The sequence below is a fragment of the Gopherus evgoodei genome, unplaced genomic scaffold (assembly GCF_007399415.2).
Source record: "Gopherus evgoodei ecotype Sinaloan lineage unplaced genomic scaffold, rGopEvg1_v1.p scaffold_35_arrow_ctg1, whole genome shotgun sequence".
Classification (NCBI taxonomy): domain Eukaryota; kingdom Metazoa; phylum Chordata; order Testudines; family Testudinidae; genus Gopherus; species Gopherus evgoodei.
Window position 1 is genome coordinate 5,240,418 of NW_022060027.1, and position 21,506 is coordinate 5,261,923.

A 21,506-nucleotide genomic window follows, 5' to 3' on the forward strand; every position below is an offset into this window, starting at 1 on the left:
GCGTGAACACGCGGCTGGGGGCGCGTGCACATACGTCGTGCACCCGCCCAGAGGTCCGGGCACGCGCGTACGCGCAGGTACATTTCCACCCCCGCGCTGTGTCCCCCCCCAGCCCCCCCGTGAACGTGGGGCGGGGCCGGTGCGTGAAGATGGCAGCGCTGAGCAGCGAGCCGCTGGGGCTGGAGCGGGGTGAGGGCTGCGGGGCAGGGGCGGGCTGATGCGGCTGGGGGGCAGGAGTTAGATGTGGGGGGGGTCAGGGCAGGAGTTAGATGTGGGGGGGGCAGGTCATGTGGATGGGGGGGTCAGGGCAGGAGTTAGATGTGGGGGGCAGGTCACGTGGTGGATGGGGGGGGCAGGGCAGGTGGTGATTGGGGGCCAAGGCAGGAGTTATATGTGGGGGGCAGGTCACGTGGTGGATGGGGGGGGCAGGGCAGGTGGTGGCTGGGGGGCAGGGCAGGAGTTAGATGTGGGGGGGCAGGTCACGTGGATGTGGGGGGGCAGGGCAGGAGTTAGATGGGGGCAGGTCATGTGCTGGATGTGGGGGGCGTCAGGGCAGGAGTTAGATGTGGGGAGCAGGGCAGGTGGTGGCTGGGGGTTAGGAGTTAGATGGGGTCAGGGCAGCTGGTGGCTGGGGGGCAGGGCAGGTGATGGCTGGGGGGCAGGGCAGGAGTTAAGTGTGGGGGGGCAGGGCAGGTGGTGGCTGGGGGGCAGGAGTTAGATGTGGGGGGAAGGGCAGGTGGTGAGTGGGGCGTCAGGGCAGGAGTTAGATGGGGGGGGGTCCAGACAGGTGGTGGTTGGTGGGTAGGGCAGGTGTTAGATGGGGGGGACAGGGCAGGTGGTGGCTGGGGGGCAGGGCAGGAGTTTGATGTGGGGGGGTCAGGGCAGGTGGTGGCTGGGGTGTAGGGCAGGAGTTAGATGTGGGGGGCAGGGCAGGTGGTTGGGGAGCAAGGCAGGAGTTAGATGTGGAGGGGCAGGTCAGGTGGTAGATGTGGGGGGGCAGGTCAGGTGGTGGCTGGGGGGCAGGGCAGGAGTTGGATGGGGGGTTCAAGGCAGGTGGTGGCTGGGGGGCAGGGCAGGAGTTCGATGTGGGGGCATCAGGGCAGGTGGTGATCGGGGGGTAGGGCAGGAGTTAGATGTGGAGGGGCAGGTCAGGTGGTAGATGTGGGGGGGCAGGGCAGGAGTTAGATGTGGGGGGGACAGGGCAGATGTTAGATGGGGGTATGTGGGGCAGCGGCAGGGAGTGAGTTTGGGGGGGGGTTCTCCCTGCCCCCTGTGTGAACCCCCCCATCCCATACAGATGTGGCGCGCGCCGTGGAGCTGCTGGAGCGGTTGCAGCGAAGTGGGGAACTGCCCCCCCACAAACTGCAGGCTTTGCAGCGGGTTCTGCAGAGCAAGTTCTGCTCAGCCATCCGTGAGGTGAGACGCCCCTGGACCCCAAAACCCCTCTGTGCCCACAAGCACTCCCACATCCACCCTGCACCCGACACCCTGCACTGTAACCCCACATCCACCGCTGTGCCCCAATGCCCTGTACTGCACCCCCACATCCCCTGCACCCCCACATCCACCCGCACCCCAACCCCTGTACTGCACCCCCACATTCCCTGTACCCCAGACCTCCACAATCCTCCAGGCCACTTCCAACATCTCTGGGACCCCCCTGCTCTGCACCCCCAGTCCCCCTGCCGCCCCCGAGGATTCTGCAGTTCAACTTCTGCTTGGCCCTCTGGGAGACGAGCCCCCTCCCCAGTCCCACCCAGGGGGCTCCACCTCACCAGCACCCCGACCCCTTGGGGGTCCCAGACAATGACCCTCCATGGCCTTGTCTCCTGCTGTGACCCCCCCCAGACACCTCCCACCCCCCAAACCCTGAATCACCTGGGAGTCCTATGGCCTGGATCAACCCTCACTGCCTCTGCCCCCAGCCCAACCGGACTCCTGGGTTCCCCCCCCAGCTCTCACCTTGACAGCCCTTCCGCCACTTTCCTCCCCCAGGTCTATGAGCAGCTCTATGACACTCTGGAGATCGCAGGCAGCGCCGAGATCCGGGCCCATGCCACGGCCAAGGTATGGCCCCCCCAGGAACCCCCCGCCCCGAGAGCCGGGCCTGGGCACCGCCCCCCCCGGGGACCCCTGAGAGCCGGGCCTGGGCACCGCCCCCCCCGGGGACCCCCGAGAGCCGGGCCTGGGCACCGCTCCCCCACCAGGAAGCCCCCAGCCCGATAGCCAGGTCCAGGCACTGCCCCCCCCCAGAGAACCCTGGATATGAGCACCGCCCTCCCCCTAAGAGCTGGGCCTGGGCACCGCCCCCCCCGGGGACCCCCGAGAGCTGGGCCCGGGCACCGCCCCCCCCGGGGACCCCCGAGAGCTGGGCCTGGGCACCGCCCCCCCCCGGGGACCCCCGAGAGCCGGGCCTGGGCACCACCACCCCCGGAACCCCCCCTTCCCAATAGCCGGGCCCAGTCACCGTGGCCCCCCTCACCCCCCGGGGACTGCCGGTTCTGAGCACTGCCCTCCCCTCGAGAGCCAGGCCTGGGCACCGCCCCCCTCGGGGACCCCCGAGAGCTGGGCCCAGGTATCACCCCCTCAGGGACCCCCCACCCCCAAGACCCAGGCCTAGGTATCTACCCCCCACCCCCAAGAGCTGGGTCTAGCCCCTGCCCGCACCCAGGGTGCTCACTACCCCAAAAGTTGGGCCCGGGCACTGCACCCCCCAGGGACCCCCAAGAGCTGGGCCTGGGCACCTCCCCCCCCCGGAGACTCCCGGATCTGAGCACCGCCCTCTCCCCGAGAGCCGGGCCCGGGCACTGCCGCCCCCCAGGGACCTCCGAAAGCCAGGCCTGGGCACCGCCTCCCGGGGACCCCCAGATCTGAGCACCGCCCCCCCCGGGGATCCTCGAGAGCCAGGCCTGGGCACCCCCCCCCCGAGGTCCTCCGGATCTGAGCGCTGCCCCCCCCGCCCCCTCTCGAGAGCCAGGCCCAGGCACTGCCCTCCGGGGACCCCTCCCTCGGGCGCCCTGCCCCCCCCAGTGCCCTGCATCTGTGCCCCCAGGCCACGGTGGCGGCATTCGCGGCAAGCGAGGGCCATGCCCACCCCCGGGTGGTGGAGCTGCCCAAGACGGACGAGGGGCTCGGCTTTAATATCATGGGGGGCAAGGAGCAGAACTCGCCCATCTACATCTCCCGCGTCATCCCCGGCGGGGTCGCCGACCGGCACGGCGGCCTCAAACGGGGAGACCAGCTGCTGTCCGTCAACGGCGTGGTGAGCGAGGGGGCCGGGGGGAGGGGACATGGGAGGGATGTCGGGGAGCAATGGGGGGCACTGGGAGGGGATCGGCCTGGGGGGTCACCGGGAGGGGACATAGGGTTGGCCGTGGGGGGGGGGCTGGCGTGGGGAGGGCTCAGAGAGGGGACATGGGAGGGATGTGGTGGAGCGATGGGGGGACACCGAGAGGGGACATAGGGGTGGCTGTGGGGGGGAGCTGGTGTGGGGAGGGCTCCGGGAGGAGACATTGGAGGGCGATGGTGGGCACCGGCATGGAGGGGCACTAGGAAGGGATGTAGGGCGGATGCAGGGGGGGCGATGGGAACCATGGGGGAGGCACTGGGGGAGGGACATCAGGCGGCACGGGGGGACTGGCATGGGGACTGGGAGGGCTGAGCGTGTGGGGAGACTGAGGGAGCAGCAGGTGTGGGGGCAGCACTTGGGGGGGGGGGTCTGTGCCCCTGACCCCCGTGTCCCTGCGTGGTGCAGAGCGTGGAAGGGGAGCAGCACGAGAAGGCCGTGGAGCTGCTGAAGGCGGCCCAGGGAACGGTGAAGCTGGTCGTTCGCTACACGCCCAAGGTGCTGGAGGAGATGGAGGCCCGGTTTGAGAAGATGCGCACGGCCCGCCGGCGCCAGCAGCACCACAGCTACTCGTAAGGGCCCCCCAGAAACCCCCTGAGCTCCCCGTTCCCCCCCAGAACCCCCCACCGGCGCCAGCAGCAGCACCACAGCTACTCCTAAGGGCCTCCCCTGAGCCCCCCGTTCCACCCCCCAAACCCTCTGCTGGCACCCACAGCACCACAGCTACTCCTAAGGGCCCCTACAGAAACCCCGCTGAACCCCCTATTCCCTCACCAAACCCCCTGCCAGCGCCAGCAGCACCACAGCTACTCGTAAGGGCCCCCGTGCCCCCCAAGACTCCCATTTCCCCCTGAACCCCCCCGCCGGCGCCAGCAGCACCACAGCTACTCGTAAGGACCCCCCCAGAAACCCCCTGAGCCCCCTGTTCCCCCCAGAATCCCCTGCCAGTGCCAGCAGCACCACAGCTACTCCTAAGGGCCCCTACAGAAACCCCGCTGAACCCATTATTCCCTCACCGAACCCCCCACCAGCGCCAGCAGCACCACAGCTACTCCTAAGGGCTCCCCCTGAACCCCTCTGTGCCCCCCGAGACCCCTGTTCCCCCCAGAACCCCCTGCCAGTAGCACCACAGCTACTCGTAAAGGCCCCCCCCAGAAACTCCCTGAGACCCCTATTCCCCCTCAAAACCCCCCTGCCGGCACCAGCAGCACCACAGCTACTCCTAAGGGCCCCCACAGAACCCCCCCGAGCCCCCTATTCCCTCACCAAACCCCCCGCCAGCGCCAGCAGCACCACAGCTACTCCTAAGGGCCCCCACAGAACCCCCCCCGAGCCCCCTATTCCCTCACCAAACCCCCCGCCAGCGCCAGCAGCACCACAGCTACTCCTAAGGACCCCCCCGAACCCCTCTGAGACCCCCATTCCCCCCAGAACCCCCTGCTGGCACCAGCAGCACCACAGCTACTCCTAAGGGCCCCCACAGAAACCCCCCGAGCCTCCCACTAGCGCCAGCAGCACCACAGCTACTCCTAAGGGCCCCCACCGAACCCCCCCAAGCCCCCTATTCCCCCACAGAACCCCCCTCTGGCGCCAGCAGCACCACAGCTAATCGTAAGCCCTCCCACCCCCATAAGAACGGCCAGACTGGGTCAGACCAAAGGTCCATCCAGCCCAGTGTCCTCCCTGCTGACAGTGGCCAGTGCCAGGTGCCCCAGAGGGAGTGCCCAACAGGCAATGATCAAGTGATCTCTCTCCTGCCGTCCATCTCCACCCTCTGACAGACAGAGGCCAGGGACACCGTTCCTTACCCAGCCTGGCTACTAGCCATTGATGGACTTAACCTCCGTGAATTTATCCAGTTCCCTTTTAAACCCTGTTCTAGTCCCAGCCTAACAACCCCCTGAGGCAGGGAGTTCCACAGGCTGCCTGTGCGCTGCGTGAAGAAGAACTTTCTGTCGCTTGTTTTAAACCTGCTGCCTATTCATTTCATTTGGTGACCCCTAGTTCTTGTATTATGGGAACAAGTAAATAACTTTTCCTTATCCACTTTCTCCACATCACTCATGATTTTATAGACCTCTGTCATATCCCCCCTTCGTCTCCTCTTTTCCAAGCTGAACAGTCCCAGCCTCTTTTTAATCTCTCCTCATATGGGACCCTCTCCAAACCCTGAATCATTTTAGTTGCCTTTCTCTGAACCTTTTCTAGCGCCAGTAGATCTTTTATGAGATGAGGAGACCACATCTGTACACAGAATTCGAGATGTGGGTGTACCGTGGATTTATATAATGGCAATAATATATTCTCCATCTTATTCTCTATCCCCTTTTTAATGATTCCGAACATCCTGTTTGCTTTATTGACCGTTGCTGCTCACTGCGTGGACGTCTTCAGAGAACTATCCACGATGACTCCAAGATCTTTCCTGACTCGTAGCTAAATTAGCCCCCATCATGTTGTATGTATAGTTGGGGTTATTTTTTCCCATGTACATTACTTTACATTGATCTACATTACATTTCATGTGCCATTTTGTTGCCCAGTCACTTAGTTTTGTGGGATCTTTCTGAAGTTCTTCACGCTCTGCTTTGGTCTTAACTATCTTGAGCAGTTTAGTATCATCTGCAAACTTTGCCACCTCACTGTTTACCCCTTTCTCTGGATCATTTATGAATAAATTGAGTAGGATTGGTCCTAGGACTGACCCTTGGGGAACACCACTAGTTACCCCTCTCCATTCTGAGAATTTACCATTAATTCCTACCCTTTGTTCCCTGTCTATTAACCAGTTTTCAGTCCGTGAAAGGACCTTCCCTCTTATCCCATAGCAACTTAATTTACTTAAGAGCCTTTGGTGAGGGACCTTGTCAAAGGCTTTCTGGAAAACTAAGTACACTACGTCCACTGGATCCCCCTTGTTCACATGTTTGTTGACCTGTTCAGAGAACTCTAATAGATTAGTAAAACACGATTTCCCTTTACAGAAACCACGTTGACTTTTGCCCAACAATTTATGTTCTTCTATGTGTCTGACAATTTTATTCTTAACTATTGTTTCGACTAATTTGCCCAGTACTGACGTTAGACTTACTGGTCTGTAACTGCCGGGGTCACCTCTAGAGCCCTTTTTAAATATTGGCTTTACATTAGCTAACTTCCAGTCACTGGGTACAGAAGCTGATACAAGGGACAGGTTACAAACCCATGTTAATAGTTCCACAGTGTCAGATTTGAGTTCTTTCAGAACCCTTGGCTGAATGCCATCTGGTTCAGTGACTTGTTAGTGTTGAGTTTATCAATTAATTCCAAAACCTCCTCTAGTGACACTTCAAATCTGTGACAGTTCCTCAGATTTGTCACCTACAAAGGCCGGCTCAGGTTTGGGAATCTCCCTAACATCCTCAGCAGAGAAAACTGAAGCAAAGAATTCATTTAGCTTCTCCGCAATGACTTTACCATCTTTAAGCCTCCTTTTGGGTCTCGATCGTCCAGGGGCCCCACTGGTTGTTTAGCAGGCTTCCTGCTTCTGATGTACTTAAAAACATTTTGTTATTACCCTTGGAGTTTTCGGCTAGCCGTTCTTCAAACTCCTTTTTGGCTTTTCTCATTACATTTTTACACTTAATTTGGCAGTGTTTGTGCTCCTTTCTATTTGCCTCACTAGGATCTGACTTCCACTTTTTAAAAGATGCCCTTTTATCTCTCACTGCTTCTTTTACATGGTTGTTAAGCCTCAGTGGCTCTTTTTTAGTTCTTTTACTGTGTTTTTTAATTTGGGGGTATACATTGAAGTCGGGCCTCTATTATGGTGTCTTTGAAAAGCATCCATGCAGCTTGCAGGGATTTCACTCTAGTCACTGTACCTTTTAATTTCTGTTTAACTAACCTCCTCATCTTTGCATAGTTCCCCTTTCTGCAATGAAATGCCACAGTGTTGGGCTGCTGAGGTGTTCTCCCACCCCAGGAATGTTACACATTGTTAAATTATGGTCACTATTTCCAAACGGTCGTGTTATAGTTACCTCTTGGACCAGCTCCTGCGCTCCACTCCGGACTAAATCAAGAATCACCTCTCCCCTGGTGGGTTCCCATACCAGGTGCTCCAAGAAGCAGCCATTTAAAGTATTGAGAAATTTTGTCTCTGCATTTTGTCCTGAGGTGACATGTTCCCAGTCAATATGGGGATAACTGAAATCCCCTACTGTTATTGAGTTATTTATTTTGCTAGCCTCTCTAATCTCCCTTAGCATTTCATCATCACTATCACTGTCCTGGTCAGGTGGTCGATAATGTTATATTCTTATTAGAGCATGGAATTACTATCCGTAGAGATTTGATGGAATATGTGGATTCATTTTAGATTTTTACTTCATTTGATTCTACATTTTCTTTCACATATAGTGCCACTCCCTCCCTGCCCCTGCATGACCTGTTCCGTCCTTCCGATATTTTTTTTTACCCCGGAATGATGATGTCCCATTGATTGTCCCCACTCCACCAGGTTTCTGTGGTGCCTTCTATAGCAATATCCTTCTTTAACACGAGGCACTCTGGGGGCTGGTCCTGCTTTGAGCTGGGGGTTGGACTAGACGACCTCCTGAGGTCCCTTCCAACCCTGAGATTCTATGATTTCACCCATCTTATTGTTTAGACTTCTGGCATTTGTGTACAAGCACTTCAAAAATTTGTCCCTGTTTATTTGTCTGATGTGTCACATTCTTTTTTATGTGAATGTTTCTTCTCTGATCTGGCCCATTCTTTATCCTGGTCCATCCTCTGCTCCTGACTAGAACCTAGAGAATTTCTATCATTGGGCTCTCCGCTAAGAGAAGTCTCTGTCCGATCCACGTGCTCTGCTGCAGCAGTCGGCTTTCCCTCATTTCTTTGTTTAAAAACCGCTCTGCGACCTTTTCAATGTCAAGTGCCAGCAGTCTGGTTCCACTTTGGTTTAGGTGGAGCCCATCCTTCCTGTATAGGCTCTCCTCATCCCAAAAGTTTCCCCAGTTCCTAAGGAATGTAAACCCCTCCTCTCTACACCATCGTCTCATCCACGCATTGAGACTCGGAAGCTCTGCCTGCCTTCCTGGCCCTGCACGTGGAACTGGGAGCATTTCTGAGAATGCCACCATAGAGGTCCTGGATTTCAGTCTCTTCCCTAGCAGCCTAAATTTGGCTTCCAGGACATCTCTCCTACCCTTCCCTATGTCACTGGTACCTACATGTACCACGACCACCGGCTTCTCCCCAGCACTACACATAAGTCTGTCTAGATGCCTCAAGAGATCCACAACCTTCCCACCAGGCAGGCAAGTCACCATACGGTTCTCCTGGTCATCACAAACCCAGCTATCTACGTTTCTAATGATCCAATCTCCCATTACTAACAGCTGCCTTTTCCTAGCAACTGGTGTTCCCTCCCCTGGAGAGGTAACCCCAGTGCGAGAGGATACCCCAACATCAGCTGGAAGGAGGGTCCCAACTATGGGAAGGTTTCCCTCTGTTCCCATTGACTGCTCTGCTTCCCTGAGCCTTTCATCCTTCTCAACAGCACAGGGGCTATCTGACCGGAGGTGGGACAAAGCTACAGTGTCCCAGAAAGCGTCCCTGTGCCCCCCAGAGCCCCCTGTACCCCCCAGAAACCCCTGCCAGCATCAGCAGCACCACAGCTACTCATTAGGACCCTCGCAGAGCCCCCCACTACTCCCTATGCCCCCCAGAACCCCGACCGGCACCAGCAGCCCCCACCTACACATAAGGGCCCCCCCACAGCTCCCCAGAACCCCTGTGCCCCCCAGTACTCCACATGCCACCTAGAACCCCCAACTAGTGCCAGCAGCCCACAGCTACACATAAGGGCCCCCCCGAACTCCCCAATGATGCCAGCTGCACCACAGCTACTCATAAGCACCCCCCTGCATTGCCCTAGAAAGCCCCCAGAGCCCTCATCCCCTCCAGAATCCCCCCAGTGCCGCCAGCAGCACCCCAGCTACGCGTAAGGCCCCCCAACCCCCTGGTGTCATGAGCAGCACCCCCAAAATCACTCCATGCTCCCCAAATCTGCTATGCTTCCCTGGTCCCTGCTCTGACGAAAGTCCCCTCTATTTTCTCCCCAGGTCTCTGGAGTCGCGGGGATAGCACCCATCTCGTGCTGTGCTGGGCCTGGGAGGCCGGGAGCCCCCCAGGCCCAGTCCCACAAAGATTCCTTCCCCCCTCCCCCCAGTTTTCGTGTGTAGCTGGGTCTATTTATCTGGCCTGCGCCGGCCCCGCCGTGAACCGTATTTATTCCCTTATTTAAATCTGACCCCTGTGCGTGAGCCGGTGTGAATCCGCCCGCCAGCCACACTCCGGGGAACAACTGCCAAGCTGTGAGAGTCGGAGGGGGTGTTTGAGGGGGATCCTGGCTTACGGGCAGGGAAGGGGGAGGGGCTCCTGGAGAAATTCACTTCCCCCAAACCACTCACCTTACAGGATTCTCCTTCACTTCCTGTTCCAAATTCCTGTGCATCTTTGCCTGTGCGCTCCACCCCAGAGGGGCTGCATCCCAGTGCTGGTTGAGGGAGCCCCCGTATCCCCAGTGCCCTACCCCAGAGGGGCCGCATCCCAGCGCCAGGCAAGGGGTCCTCGTATACCCAGCCCCCATGCCCCACCCCAGAGCCAGCCGCATCCCAGTGCTGGGCGAGGGGTCCCTGTGTACCCAGCCCCGACGCTCCACCCCAGAGGGGCTGCATCCCAGCATGTTGATGATGCAGTTTAGAGAGTGGCCACCAGGTGGCGTCTTTGCTGCTTGACTGTGGGGGTGGGGGGGACATTGGGCTTCAGGGAGTGTTGGGCATTGGTGCCCCTCACTCTCGACCTGCAGCCCCCTCCTAGCCCAGCCCTGGGCTCCTCGCCCCCCCCCAAGTTCTGCCTGTGCCCCTCCCAAGCCGCAGCATCATTTCTAGTCCCTAGGAACCCCCCAGATCTCCCTTGCCCTGTCCTTTCCAAGGCAGGGGGAACAGAGGCTGGGGGCTGGGCTCCCCTCCTGCCTCCCAGATCAAGAGGGGGTGCGGGAAATGAGCTTGGGAATCAGGGACACGCCCGTCCCCCTGGAGTGAGTCACCCCCTCGAGTCAGTTTTTCTGGTTTGGCTGCTGGGTCTGCCAGGGAAAGATGGGGGTGAAATTCCCAGAGAGGGAGTCAGAGGGTGGGGCTGTGCGGCAGGACTCCTGGGTTCTCTCCCTGGCTCTGGGGGGGTGGGGTTGGTGGGTGACTCCTTCTCTCGGCCCCTGCTGTCCGTCTCCCCCGTACCCCTCTCCCCCGGGAACGTTCGTGCCCTGTGCCACGGCTCCTGAGTGTGCTGGGGGAAAGAGGTTCTTGACTGTGAATAAACCGATGGGAGTGAGTCTGTGACGTGCGTGTCCGTGTCCTTTGTGCCTGGGCCCTGGTCTCTGGTGTCCACATTTCAAGGAGGACAGCGGTAAATTGCAGAGGGGCGGAAAAGCTGCCTGGAGGCCGGACGGATTCAGCTGGGAAATACGGTGTCCGTTTCGCCCAGGCAGGAGGATTGGCCAGGGAGCAATTCCCTGGGGTAGGGGGGCCTGGGACTCACCGTAGGTGACCCTCCCCCGCCTCCCTGCCCCCCATGTCAGGGTGGAGAGGGGGCCAGTTCCAGCTGGATTGACCGAGTGACATGACCTGCCTGGGGCCTGATCCTGGGGAGACAAGCCGGCGCCCCCGCTTGGCAGCAGTTCTGGGGGCACCGGCTGGCTCACGGCAGCAGGAAGTGGGACATGGGGCAACTGACCTGCGTCCGCCCTTGAGGGATCCCCTGATCTCTGCTGTCCCTCCCCCAGGCAGCATGCCCTGAGTTTGCAAACAGGGAGAGTTGGCTGAAAGCCGGGGGAGGGCGGGGGGTTGCTTCTAAATGAATGGTGCATGTGGGGTTGGTTGCAAGCTTCTCAGGTGGAGTACGGACTTCCCAGCTGGCCAAGTCACGTGTTGGTGCGTCGCATGCATTGTTGCATTTTCTCCCTGGGGCTGCCCTGCCCCTGTGAACGCAGTGGCGCATGGGTGAATGCGCGTCTCCGTGCTGCAGATATTTGTTGCGTGTCTGGGTCGCATATTTCTGGGACGGGGCAGTTTGATGCCCTGCAGGCTTGTTCTCTGGTGTTTCTCTGGGCCACATGGCTTCTTGTGTTTCTGTGGGCTGGTGTGTCACCAGGTTGCATGCATTGCTGCATTTCTCATGGTGGCTTGCAGCAATTCGTACAATGTGGAGAAATGAGCGTGTTCGAATGAGGCAGGCAAATGCATTTCTCTGCATGTCTTAAGATGGTGCAGTATTCTGGGCTGTCAGGATGGCGCATTTCTCTGGGGTTGGTGCCTTTCCCTGGGGTGCAGAATTGGTGCATTTCCCTGGCAGTCTGGGGTTGGTGCATGTCTTGGAGTTGTAGGGTTGGTACGTTTCACAGGGGCTGGTACATTTCGTGGGGGTTGGTGTATTTCTTGGGGGTGCGGAGTTGTGCGTTTCTCGGGGTATATGCATTTCTCGAGGACGGGAGGGTTGGTGCATGTTTCAGGGGTGCAGGGAGGGGTTGGTGTATTTCTCGGGTTGATGCATGTGTCTGGGGTGCAGGGAGGGGTTGGAGCATTTCTCTGAGGTGCAGGGAGGGGTTGGTACATGTCTTGGGGGTGCAGGGAGGGGTTGGTGCATTTATCTAGTGTTGGTGCATTTCTCCAGGGTGCAGGGAGGGGTTGGTGCATGTCTTGGGAGTGCAGGGAGGGGTTGGTACATTTATCGGGGGTGCAGGGTCGGTGCATTTCTCCGAGGTGCAGGGAGGGGTTGGTGTATGTCTCAGGGGTGCAGAGAGGGGTTGGTGCATTTCTCCAGGGTGCAGGGAGGGGTTGGTACATTTCTCTGGGGTGCAGGGAGGGGTTGGTGCATTTCTCCGGGGTGCAGGGTTGGTGCATGTCTCAGGGGTGCAGGGAGCGGTTGGTACATTTCTCTGGGGTGCAGGGAGGGGTTGGTTCATTTCTCCAGGGTGCAGGGTTGGTGCCTGTCTCCGGGGTGCAGGGAGGGGTTGGTGCATTTTTCCAGGGTGCAGGGTTGGTGCCTGTCTCGGGGATGCAGGGAGGGGTTGGTGCATTTCTCCAGGGTGCAGGGTTGGTGCCTGTCTCGGGGTGCAGGGAGGGGTTGGTGCATTTCTCCGGGGTGCAGGGTTGGTGCCTGTCTCGGGGGTGCAGGGAGGGGTTGGTGCATTTTTCCGAGGTGCAGGGTTGGTGCCTGTCTCGGGGGTGCAGGGAGGGGTTGGTGCATTTCTCCAGGGCGCAGGGTTGGTGCCTGTCTCGGGGATGCAGGGAGCAGTCGGTACATTTCTTTGGGGTGCAGGGAGGAGTTGGTGCATTTCTCCAGGGTGCAGGGTTGGTGCCTGTCTCGGGGTGCAGGGAGGGGCTGGTGCATTTCTCCAGGGTGCAGGGTTGGTGCCTGTCTCGGGGGTGCAGGGAGAGGTTGATGCATTTCTACAGGGTGCAGGGTTGGTGCCTGTCTCTGGGGTGCAGGGAGAGGTTGGTGCCTGTCTCGGGTGCAGAGAGGGGTTAGTGCATTTCTCCAGGGTGCAGCGTTGGTGCCTGTCTCAGGGTGCAGGGAAAGGTTGGTACATTTCTCTGGGGTGCAGGGAGGGGTTGGTGCATTTCTCCAGGGTGCAGGGTTGGTGCCTGTCTCGGGGGTGCAGGGAGAGGTTGGTGTATTTCTCCAGGGTGCAGGGTTGGTGCCTGTCTCTGGGGTGCAGGAAGGGGTTGGTGCCTGTCTCGGGTGCAGAGAGGGGTTGGTGCATTTCTCCAGGGTGCAGCGTTGGTGCCTGTCTCGGGGATGCAGGGAGGGGTTGGTGCATTGCTCCAGGGTGCAGGGTTGATGCCTGTCTCGGGGTGCAGGGAGGGGTTGGTGCATTTTTCCAGAGTGCAGGGTTGGTGCCTGTCTCGGGGGTGCAGGGAGGGGTTGGTGCATTGCTCCAGGGTGCAGGGTTGGTGCCTGTCTCGGGGTGCAGGGAGGGGTTGGTGCATTTCTCCAGGGTGCAGGGTTGGTGCCTGTTTCGGGGGTGCAGGGAGGGGTTGGTGCCTGTCTCTGGGGTGCAGGGAGGGGTTGGTGCATTTCTCCAGGTTGCAGGGTTGGTGCCTGTCTCGGGGATGCAGGGAGGGGTTGGTGCATTTCTCCAGGGTACAGGGTTGGTGCCTGTTTCGGGGGTGCAGGGAGGGGTTGGTGCATTTCTCCAGGTTGCAGGGTTGGTGCCTGTCTCCGGGGTGCAGGGAAGGGTTGGTGCATTTCTCCAGGGTGCAGGGTTGGTGCCTGTCTCGGGGTGCAGGGAGGGGTTGGTGCATTTCTCCAGGGTGCAGCGTTGTTGCCTGTCTCGGGGTGCAGGGAGGGGTTGATGCATTTCTCCAGGGTGCAGCGTTGGTGCCTGTCTCCGGGGTGCAGGGAGGGGTTGGTGCATTTCTCCAGGGTGCAGGGAGGGGTTGGTGCATTTCTCCAGGGTGCAGGGTTGGTGCCTGTCTCGGGGTGCAGGGAGGGGTTGGTGCATTTCTCCAGGGTGCAGGGTTGGTGCCTGTTTCAGGGGTGCAGGGAGGGGTTGGTGCCTGTCTCGGGGTGCAGGGAGGGGTTGGTGCATTTCTCCAGGGTGCAGGGTTGGTGCCTGTCTCGGGGGTGCAGGGAGGGGTTGGTGCATTTCTCCAGGGTGCAGGGTTGGTGCCTGTCTCGGGGTGCAGGGAGGGGTTGGTGCATTTCTCCAGGGTGCAGGGTTGGTGCCTGTCTCGGGAGTGCAGGGAGGGGTTGGTGCATTTCTCCAGGGTGCAGGGTTGGTGCCTGTCTTGGGGTGCAGGGAGGGGTTGGTGCATTTCTCCAGGGTGCAGGGAGGGGTTGGTGCCTGTTTCGGGGGTGCAGGGAGGGGTTGGTGCATTTCTCCAGGGTGCAGGGTTGGTGCCTGTCTCGGGGTGCAGGGAGGGGTTGGTGCATTTCTCCAGGGTGCAGGGTTGGTGCCTGTTTCGGGGGTGCAGGGAGGGGTTGGTGCATTTCTCCAGGGTGCAGGGTTGGTGCCTGTTTCGGGGGTGCAGGGAGGGGTTGGTGCATTTCTCCAGGGTGCAGGGTTGGTGCCTGTCTCGGGGGTGCAGGGAGGGGTTGGTGCATTTCTCCAGGGTGCAGGGTTGTTGCCTGTCTCGGGGGTGCAGGGAGGGGTTGGTGCATTTCTCCAGGGTGCAGGGAGGGGTTGGTGCCTGTTTCGGGGGTGCAGGGAGGGGTTGGTGCATTTCTCCAGGGTGCAGCGTTGTTGCCTGTCTCGGGGTGCAGGGAGGGGTTGATGCATTTCTCCAGGGTGCAGCGTTGGTGCCTGTCTCCGGGGTGCAGGGAGGGGTTGGTGCATTTCTCCAGGGTGCAGGGAGGGGTTGGTGCATTTCTCCAGGGTGCAGGGTTGGTGCCTGTCTCGGGGTGCAGGGAGGGGTTGGTGCATTTCTCCAGGGTGCAGGGTTGGTGCCTGTTTCAGGGGTGCAGGGAGGGGTTGGTGCCTGTCTCGGGGTGCAGGGAGGGGTTGGTGCATTTCTCCAGGGTGCAGGGTTGGTGCCTGTCTCGGGGGTGCAGGGAGGGGTTGGTGCATTTCTCCAGGGTGCAGGGTTGGTGCCTGTCTCGGGGTGCAGGGAGGGGTTGGTGCATTTCTCCAGGGTGCAGGGTTGGTGCCTGTCTCGGGGGTGCAGGGAGGGGTTGGTGCATTTCTCCAGGGTGCAGGGTTGGTGCCTGTCTTGGGGTGCAGGGAGGGGTTGGTGCATTTCTCCAGGGTGCAGGGTTGGTGCCTGTTTCGGGGGTGCAGGGAGGGGTTGGTGCATTTCTCCAGGGTGCTGGGTTGGTGCATCTCTCCGGGCTGCGATCCCCCGGATCCAAGCCCCGGCTTCTCCCGCCCGCTGCACACCGGATGACATCATCCTGAAAGCGAGCCCCGCCCTGCCCGTCCTCATTGGCTCCCCTGCCCGGCAGCCCCTCCGCCATTGGGCGCCGGGCCCGTCTGCTCGGAGCTGCCCCCTCCCACCGCCGTGCCTGGGCGGGGCCTCTCGGCCGCCCCGGACTCTGGCCAGCGCCCGTTGGCTGAGCGGCCCGTCACTCAGGGCTCCCTTAAAGGGGCCGGCGCCGGTGGGGCGGGGTGGGGGGCGGCGCGGAGGGGCCGGGAGCCGCGTCCGGCGGGGCTCCGGCAGCGCGGGGCGGGGGAGGGGCGCGACCCCCGGGCGTCCGCCGGCTCCGCAGCATCAGCACCGGCCGCCGCAGGTACCCGGGCGCCATGCACCCCTGCATGCACCCCCGCACCCCTCAGCCATGCGCCCCCGCACCCCCCGCTCCTCCCCCCTTGCATGCACCCCTGCACCTCAGCCATGCGCCCCCTGCACCCCCGCTCCTCCCTCCCTGCATGCAACCCGCCCCCTCAGCCATGCTCCCCCTGCACCCCCCGCCCCGCCCCTCCCCCCCTGCATGCACCCTGCACCCCTCAGCCATGCGCCCCCTGCACCCCCCCGCTCCTCCCCCTCCCCCTCCCCCTGCATGCACCCCCGCACCCCTCAGCCATGCGTCCCCTGCACCCCCCGTTCCTCCCCCCTGCATGCACCCCCGCACCCCTCAGCCATGCGTCCCCCCGCATCTCCATCCATCCCCCTGCCCCCTGCCCCGCATCACCCCCCCGCATGCATCCCCGCGTCTCCACTCCTCCCCCCCGCATGCGACCCCTCACCCCTCAGCTATGCGCCCCCCCGTATCTTCACCCATCGCCCTGCACCCCACGCGCCGCACCTCCCCCTCCTCCCTGCATGCACCCCCTTGCCCCCCGTCCCTCCACCCCTCCCCCTTGCCCCCTGCCCCGCATCTCCACCCATCCCCCTCCCCCTGCCCCTGCCCCCTATTCCTGCATCTTGCCCCATCCCCCTGCCCGTCTCCCCCGCCTGCATCTCCAGCACATGCCCCCATCCCCCCTGCATCTTCCCGCCTCCAGCCATGGACGCCCCCCCGCACTCCCCATCCCCTCCCCCAGCCATGCACCCCTCCCCCCCACGCTCATTTCCTGCCCGTCTCCCCCCGACATGCAGCTGCCCCCCTGCCATTTCCCCCGGTGCCCCCTCCTCACTCCCTGACATTCCCCCAGCCCCCCCCGGAATGAACCCCTCTCCCTGCCGCAGGTAGGAGCTGGGACACCCCCCCTCCCCGCTCCGGCCTCCGCAGCATCAGACCAGCCGCCGCTGCAGGTAGGAGCCGGGCGGGCTCCCAGTGCCTGGCCCCCCTGCTCCCCCGGTCCCTGCCCGGCCCCCCTGGCCACTGCGTGCGCCCCCCTGTTCGGTCCCTTCTCGGCCCCTGTGTGCGCCCCGCATCCAGGCCCTGCTACCCCGGCCCCCCTTCTCCCTAGTCCCTGCTTGCACCCCCCGTCCAGTCCCTGCTACCCCGGCCCCCTCCCGGCCCCCCTTCTCCCTAGTCCCTGCTTGCGCCCCCCGTCCAGTCCCTGCTACCCCGGCCCCCCTTCTCCCTAGTCCCTGCTTGCACCCCCCGTCCAGACCCTGCTACCCCGGCCCCCTCCCAGCTCCCCTTCTCCCCTGTCCCTGTGTGCGCCCCGCGTCCAGGCCCTGCTACCCCGGCCCCCCTTCTCCCTAGTCCCTGCTTGCGCCCCCCTGTCCAGTCCCTGCTACCCCGGCCCCCTCCCAGCTCCCCTTCTCCCCTGTCCCTGCATGTGCCCCCCTGTCCAGTCCCTGCTCCACTGGCCCCCTCTCGGCCCCCCTTCTCCCTAGTCGCTGCTTGCGCCCCCCCATCCAGTCCCTGCTACCCCGGCCCCCCTTCTCCCTAGTCCCTGCTTGCGCCCCCCTGTCCAGTCCCTGCTACCCCGGCCCCCTCCCGGCCCCCCTTCTCCCTAGTCCCTGCTTGCGCCCCGCGTCCAGGCCCTGCTACCCCGGCCCCCCTTCTCCCTAGTCCCTGCTTGCAGCCCCCGTCCAGTCCCTGCTACCTCGGCCCTCTCCCGGCCCCCCTTCTCCCCTGTCCCTGCGTGTGCCCCCCTGTCCAGTCCCTGCTCCACTGGCCCCCTCTCGGCCCCCCTTCTCCCTAGTCCCTGCTTGCGCCCCCCATCCAGTCCCTGCTACCCCGGCCCCCCTTCTCCCTAGTCCCTGCTTGCGCCCCCCTGTCCAGTCCCTGCTACCCCGGCCCCCTCCCGGCCCCCCTTCTCCCTAGTCCCTGCTTGCGCCCCGCGTCCAGGCCCTGCTACCCCAGCCCCCCTTCTCCCTAGTCCCTGCTTGCGCCCCCCCATCCAGTCCCTGCTACCCTGGCCCCCCTTCTCCCTAGTCCCTGCTTGCGCCCCCCTGTCCAGTCCCTGCTACCCCGGCCCCCTCCCAGCTCCCCTTCTCCCCTGTCCCTGCGTGTGCCCCCCTGTCCAGTCCCTGCTCCCCTGGTCCCCTCTCGGCCCCCCTTCTCCCTAGTCCCTGCGTGCTCGCCCCCGTCCAGTCCCTGCTACCCCGGCCCCCCTTCTCCCTAGTCCCTGCTTGCGCCCCCGTCCAGTCCCTGCTACCCCGGCCCCCTCCCAGTTCCCCTTCTCCCCTGTCCCTGCGTGTGCCCCCCTGTCCAGTCCCTGCTCCACTGGCCCCCTCTCGGCCCCCCTTCTCCCTAGTCCCTGCTTGCGCCCCCCCATCCAGTCCCTGCTACCCCGGCCACCTCCCGGTCCCCCTTCTCCCCTGTCCCTGCTTGCGCCCCCCCGTCCAGTCCCTGCTACCCCGGCCCCCCTTCTCCCTAGTCCCTGCTTGCGCCCCCCCCGTCCAGTCCCTGCTACCCCGGCCCCCCTTCTCCCTAGTCCCTGCTTGCGCCCCCCCGTCCAGTCCCTGCTACCCCGGCCCCCTCCCAGCTCCCCTTCTCTCCTGTCCCTGCGTGTGCCCCCCTGTCCAGTCCCTGCTACCCCGGCCCCCTCCCAGCTCCCCTTCTCTCCTGTCCCTGCGTGTGCCCCCCTGTCCAGTCCCTGCTCCTCTGGTCCCCTCTCGGCCCCCCTTCTCCTCTGTCCCTGCGTGTGCCCCCCCTGTCCAGTCTCTGCTCCACTGGCCCCCTCTCGGCCCCCCTTCTTCCTAGTCCCTGCGTGCTCGCCCCCATCCAGTCCCTGCTACCCCGGTCCCCCTTCTCCCTAGTCCCTGCTTGCGCCCCCCCATCCAGTCCCTGCTACCCCGGCCCCCTCCCAGCTCCCCTTCTCCCCTGTCCCTGCTTGCGCCCCCCCGTCCAGTCCCCCGGCCCCCTCCCGGCCCCCCTTCTCCCCAGTCCCTGCGTGCGCCCCCCCTGTCTAGTCCCTGCTCCCCCGGCCCCCCCGGCTCCCCTTCTCCCCTGTCCCTGCTTGCGCCCCCTGTCCAGTCCCTGCTCCCTCGGCCCCCTCCCGGCCCCCCTTCTCCCCAGTCCCTGCGTGCGCCCCTCTGTCCAGTCCCTGCTCCCTCAGCCCTTTCCCGGCCCCCCTTCTCCCCAGTCCCTGCGTGCGCCCCTCTGTCCAGTCCCTGCTTCCCTCGGCCCTCTCCCGGCCCCCCTTCTCCCCAGTCCCTGCGTGCGCCCCTCTGTCCAGTCCCTGCTCCCTCGGCCCCCTCCCGGCCCCCCTTCTCCCCAGTCCCTGCGTGCGCCCCCCTGTCCAGTCCCTGCTCTCCGGTCCCCGCCCGACTGTCCCTGCTCGCCCCTCGTCCCTGCTCGCCCCTCCCCTACTCCCCTGCCCCCCGCATGCCCCCCTGTCCAGTCCCTTCCTGGCCCCCCTGTCCAGTCCCTGCTCCCCCGGCCCCCTTCCAGCCCCCCTTCTCCCCAGTCCCTGCGTGCGCCCCCCTGTCTAGTCCCTGCTCCCCCGGCCCCCCCGGCTCCCCTTCTCCCCTGTCCCTGCTTGCGCCCCCTGTCCAGTCCCTGCTCCCTCGGCCCCCTCCCGGCCCCCCTTCTCCCCAGTCCCTGCGTGCGCCCCTCTGTCCAGTCCCTGCTCCCTCAGCCCTTTCCCGGCCCCCCTTCTCCCCAGTCCCTGCGTGCGCCCCTCTGTCCAGTCCCTGCTCCCTCGGCCCTCTCCCGGCCCCCCTTCTCCCCAGTCCCTGCGTGCGCCCCTCTGTCCAGTCCCTGCTCCCTCGGCCCCCTCCCGGCCCCCCTTCTCCCCAGTCCCTGCGTGCGCCCCCCTGTCCAGTCCCTGCTCTCCGGTCCCCGCCCGACTGTCCCTGCTCGCCCCTCGTCCCTGCTCGCCCCTCCCCTACTCCCCTGCCCCCTGCATGCCCCCCTGTCCAGTCCCTTCCTGGCCCCCCTGTCCAGTCCCTGCTCCCCCGGCCCCCTTCCAGCCCCCCTTCTCCCTAGTCCCTGTGTGCGCCCGCCTGTCCAGTCCCTGCTCCCCCAGCCCCCTCCCGGCCCCCCTTCTCCCCAGTCCCTTCGTGCGCCCGCCTGTCCAGTCCCTGCTCCCCCCCTCCCCCGGTCCCCACCCCGTCTCCCTTGGTCCCCGCCCGCCCCCCTCTTCTCCCCAGTCCCTGCATGCGCCCCCCTGTCCAGTCCCTCCGCTCCCCCGGTCTCTGCCCGACTCCCCTGGTCTCCCCCAGTCCCTGCCTGCTCCCCTGGCCCCTGCATGCCCCCCTGTCCAGTCCCTTCCTGGTCCCTGTGTGTGCCTCCCGTCCAGTCCCTGCTCCCCCAGCCCCGTCCCGGCCCCCCTTCTCCCCAGTCCCTGTGTGCGCCCCCCTTCCAGTCCCTGCTTCCCCGCTCCTCTGACCCCCCACCCGCTCCCACTGCTCCCCTGGCCCCTGCATGCGCCGCCCTGTCCAGTCCCAGCTCCCCCAGCACTCTCCCAGCCCGCTTCTCCCCAGTCCCTATGTATGACCCCCGTCCAGTCCTGGCTCCCCCAGCTCCCCTGCTTGCGCCCCCCTGCCCAGCCCCCCTATTCTCCCAGTCCGTGTGTGCCCCCTGCCCAGCCCCCCCACTCTCCCAGTCCCTGCTCCTCCAAGCTGGTCTCCCCTGCTCCCCAGCCCCTGTGTGCACCCCCTGCCCCCCTATTCCCCCACCTGGCCCCCTATTCCCCAGCACTACCCCACATCCGTGCATGAGGTGCCAAGCCCCCCCAGCCCCAGCTCCCCAACACCACCCCCAACACCCGATGCACCCAGCACCCTACAGCCACTTCCCTGCCTCTAGGGCAACCCTGCTTGTGCTCCCATTCCTCCCCTCTGCCCTCATCCTGCCACCCCATATCTTCGTGTCCCAGCCCCCCCCCCCAGTCTCTGCCCCAGGTACCAGCTGGGTGAGTTCCCCTGGGCAGCCCCTCTCCCTGCACCCTGCCTGCCTGCACCTGCCATCCCCTGTCCAGCTGCCCCCTCAGCCCCTCCACTCTTCCCCCCCAACCTCCTCCATCCCCCTGCCAACACCCCCGCCCCCTCCCTGCTTCATTCCCTCCTGTTCTCTGACCCCCACACCCAACCTCCATCCTCAGTCTACCCCCCTCACGCCTGGGGGCCCTGCATCTCCCCCCTCCCCATGTGCCTGGTGGAATCCCTCTGTCCCTTCCTCAGAGTCCACCCCCAAAATCCATGGGCAAGGGGGCAGGGCAGCTAGACCGTGGGGGTTGGGGGGGGCAATCCCAGCTGAACCTGCAGCTGGGATTGGAGGGGGCTGGACAGCTCTTCCATCCCCTCCCCCAACTACGTTGTCTTCCTGGGGGGCAGGGAGAACCCCTCACTTTTTCTCTTCACTCTGATGGGTCAGAGCTGCCCCCCCGATCCATCCCCAGGACTCGGTGGGAGAGACCCCGTGGGCGGGGGGCAGCAATCTCCCAGTCTGTGGGGCACAAACCACCTGACACCCCCCCCCCAGCTGGGTGCATGACGGGGCTGCAGGGTCTGGCCCAGCTGGGTCCTGACGTGTGTGCGCTGCCCATGCGAGCCTGTTGGTGCCACCTAGGCCAGATAGCTCCATGCGAGCACATGACCGCACACACCAACACACGTGTGTTGCGGCCAGGGGGGAGGGCATCTGGAACCCCTCCCCGAGGAAGCTGATGTGGTTTCCCCGGGTCAGGGCCGGGGGGGAAGGAGAAGGGGGTTGGCATGAGGGCCCGTGAGAGGTGGGCGTGTGTTGGCATGTTGGGGTGTGTGTTGGGGTGTCTGTGCACAGGTACCATCTGAGTGTGTCTGTGCGTGGGAGCGGGGGGACAGCAGTC

General features: G+C 63.5%; 1 protein-coding gene across 1 annotated transcript; it reads left to right on the top strand.

Annotated features, from left to right (window-relative positions):
- Window positions 1-17: 17 nt before the first annotated feature.
- LIN7B (lin-7 homolog B, crumbs cell polarity complex component) lies at window positions 18-10,734 on the top strand. Its single transcript, XM_030545183.1, has 6 exons — window positions 18-189; window positions 1,298-1,416; window positions 1,996-2,067; window positions 3,053-3,262; window positions 3,755-3,918; window positions 9,460-10,734. Exons 1-6 carry the CDS (start codon window positions 150-152, stop codon window positions 9,479-9,481), a joined length of 627 nt encoding a protein of 208 aa, XP_030401043.1. The 5' UTR covers window positions 18-149; the 3' UTR covers window positions 9,482-10,734.
- Window positions 10,735-21,506: the final 10,772 nt, after the last annotated feature.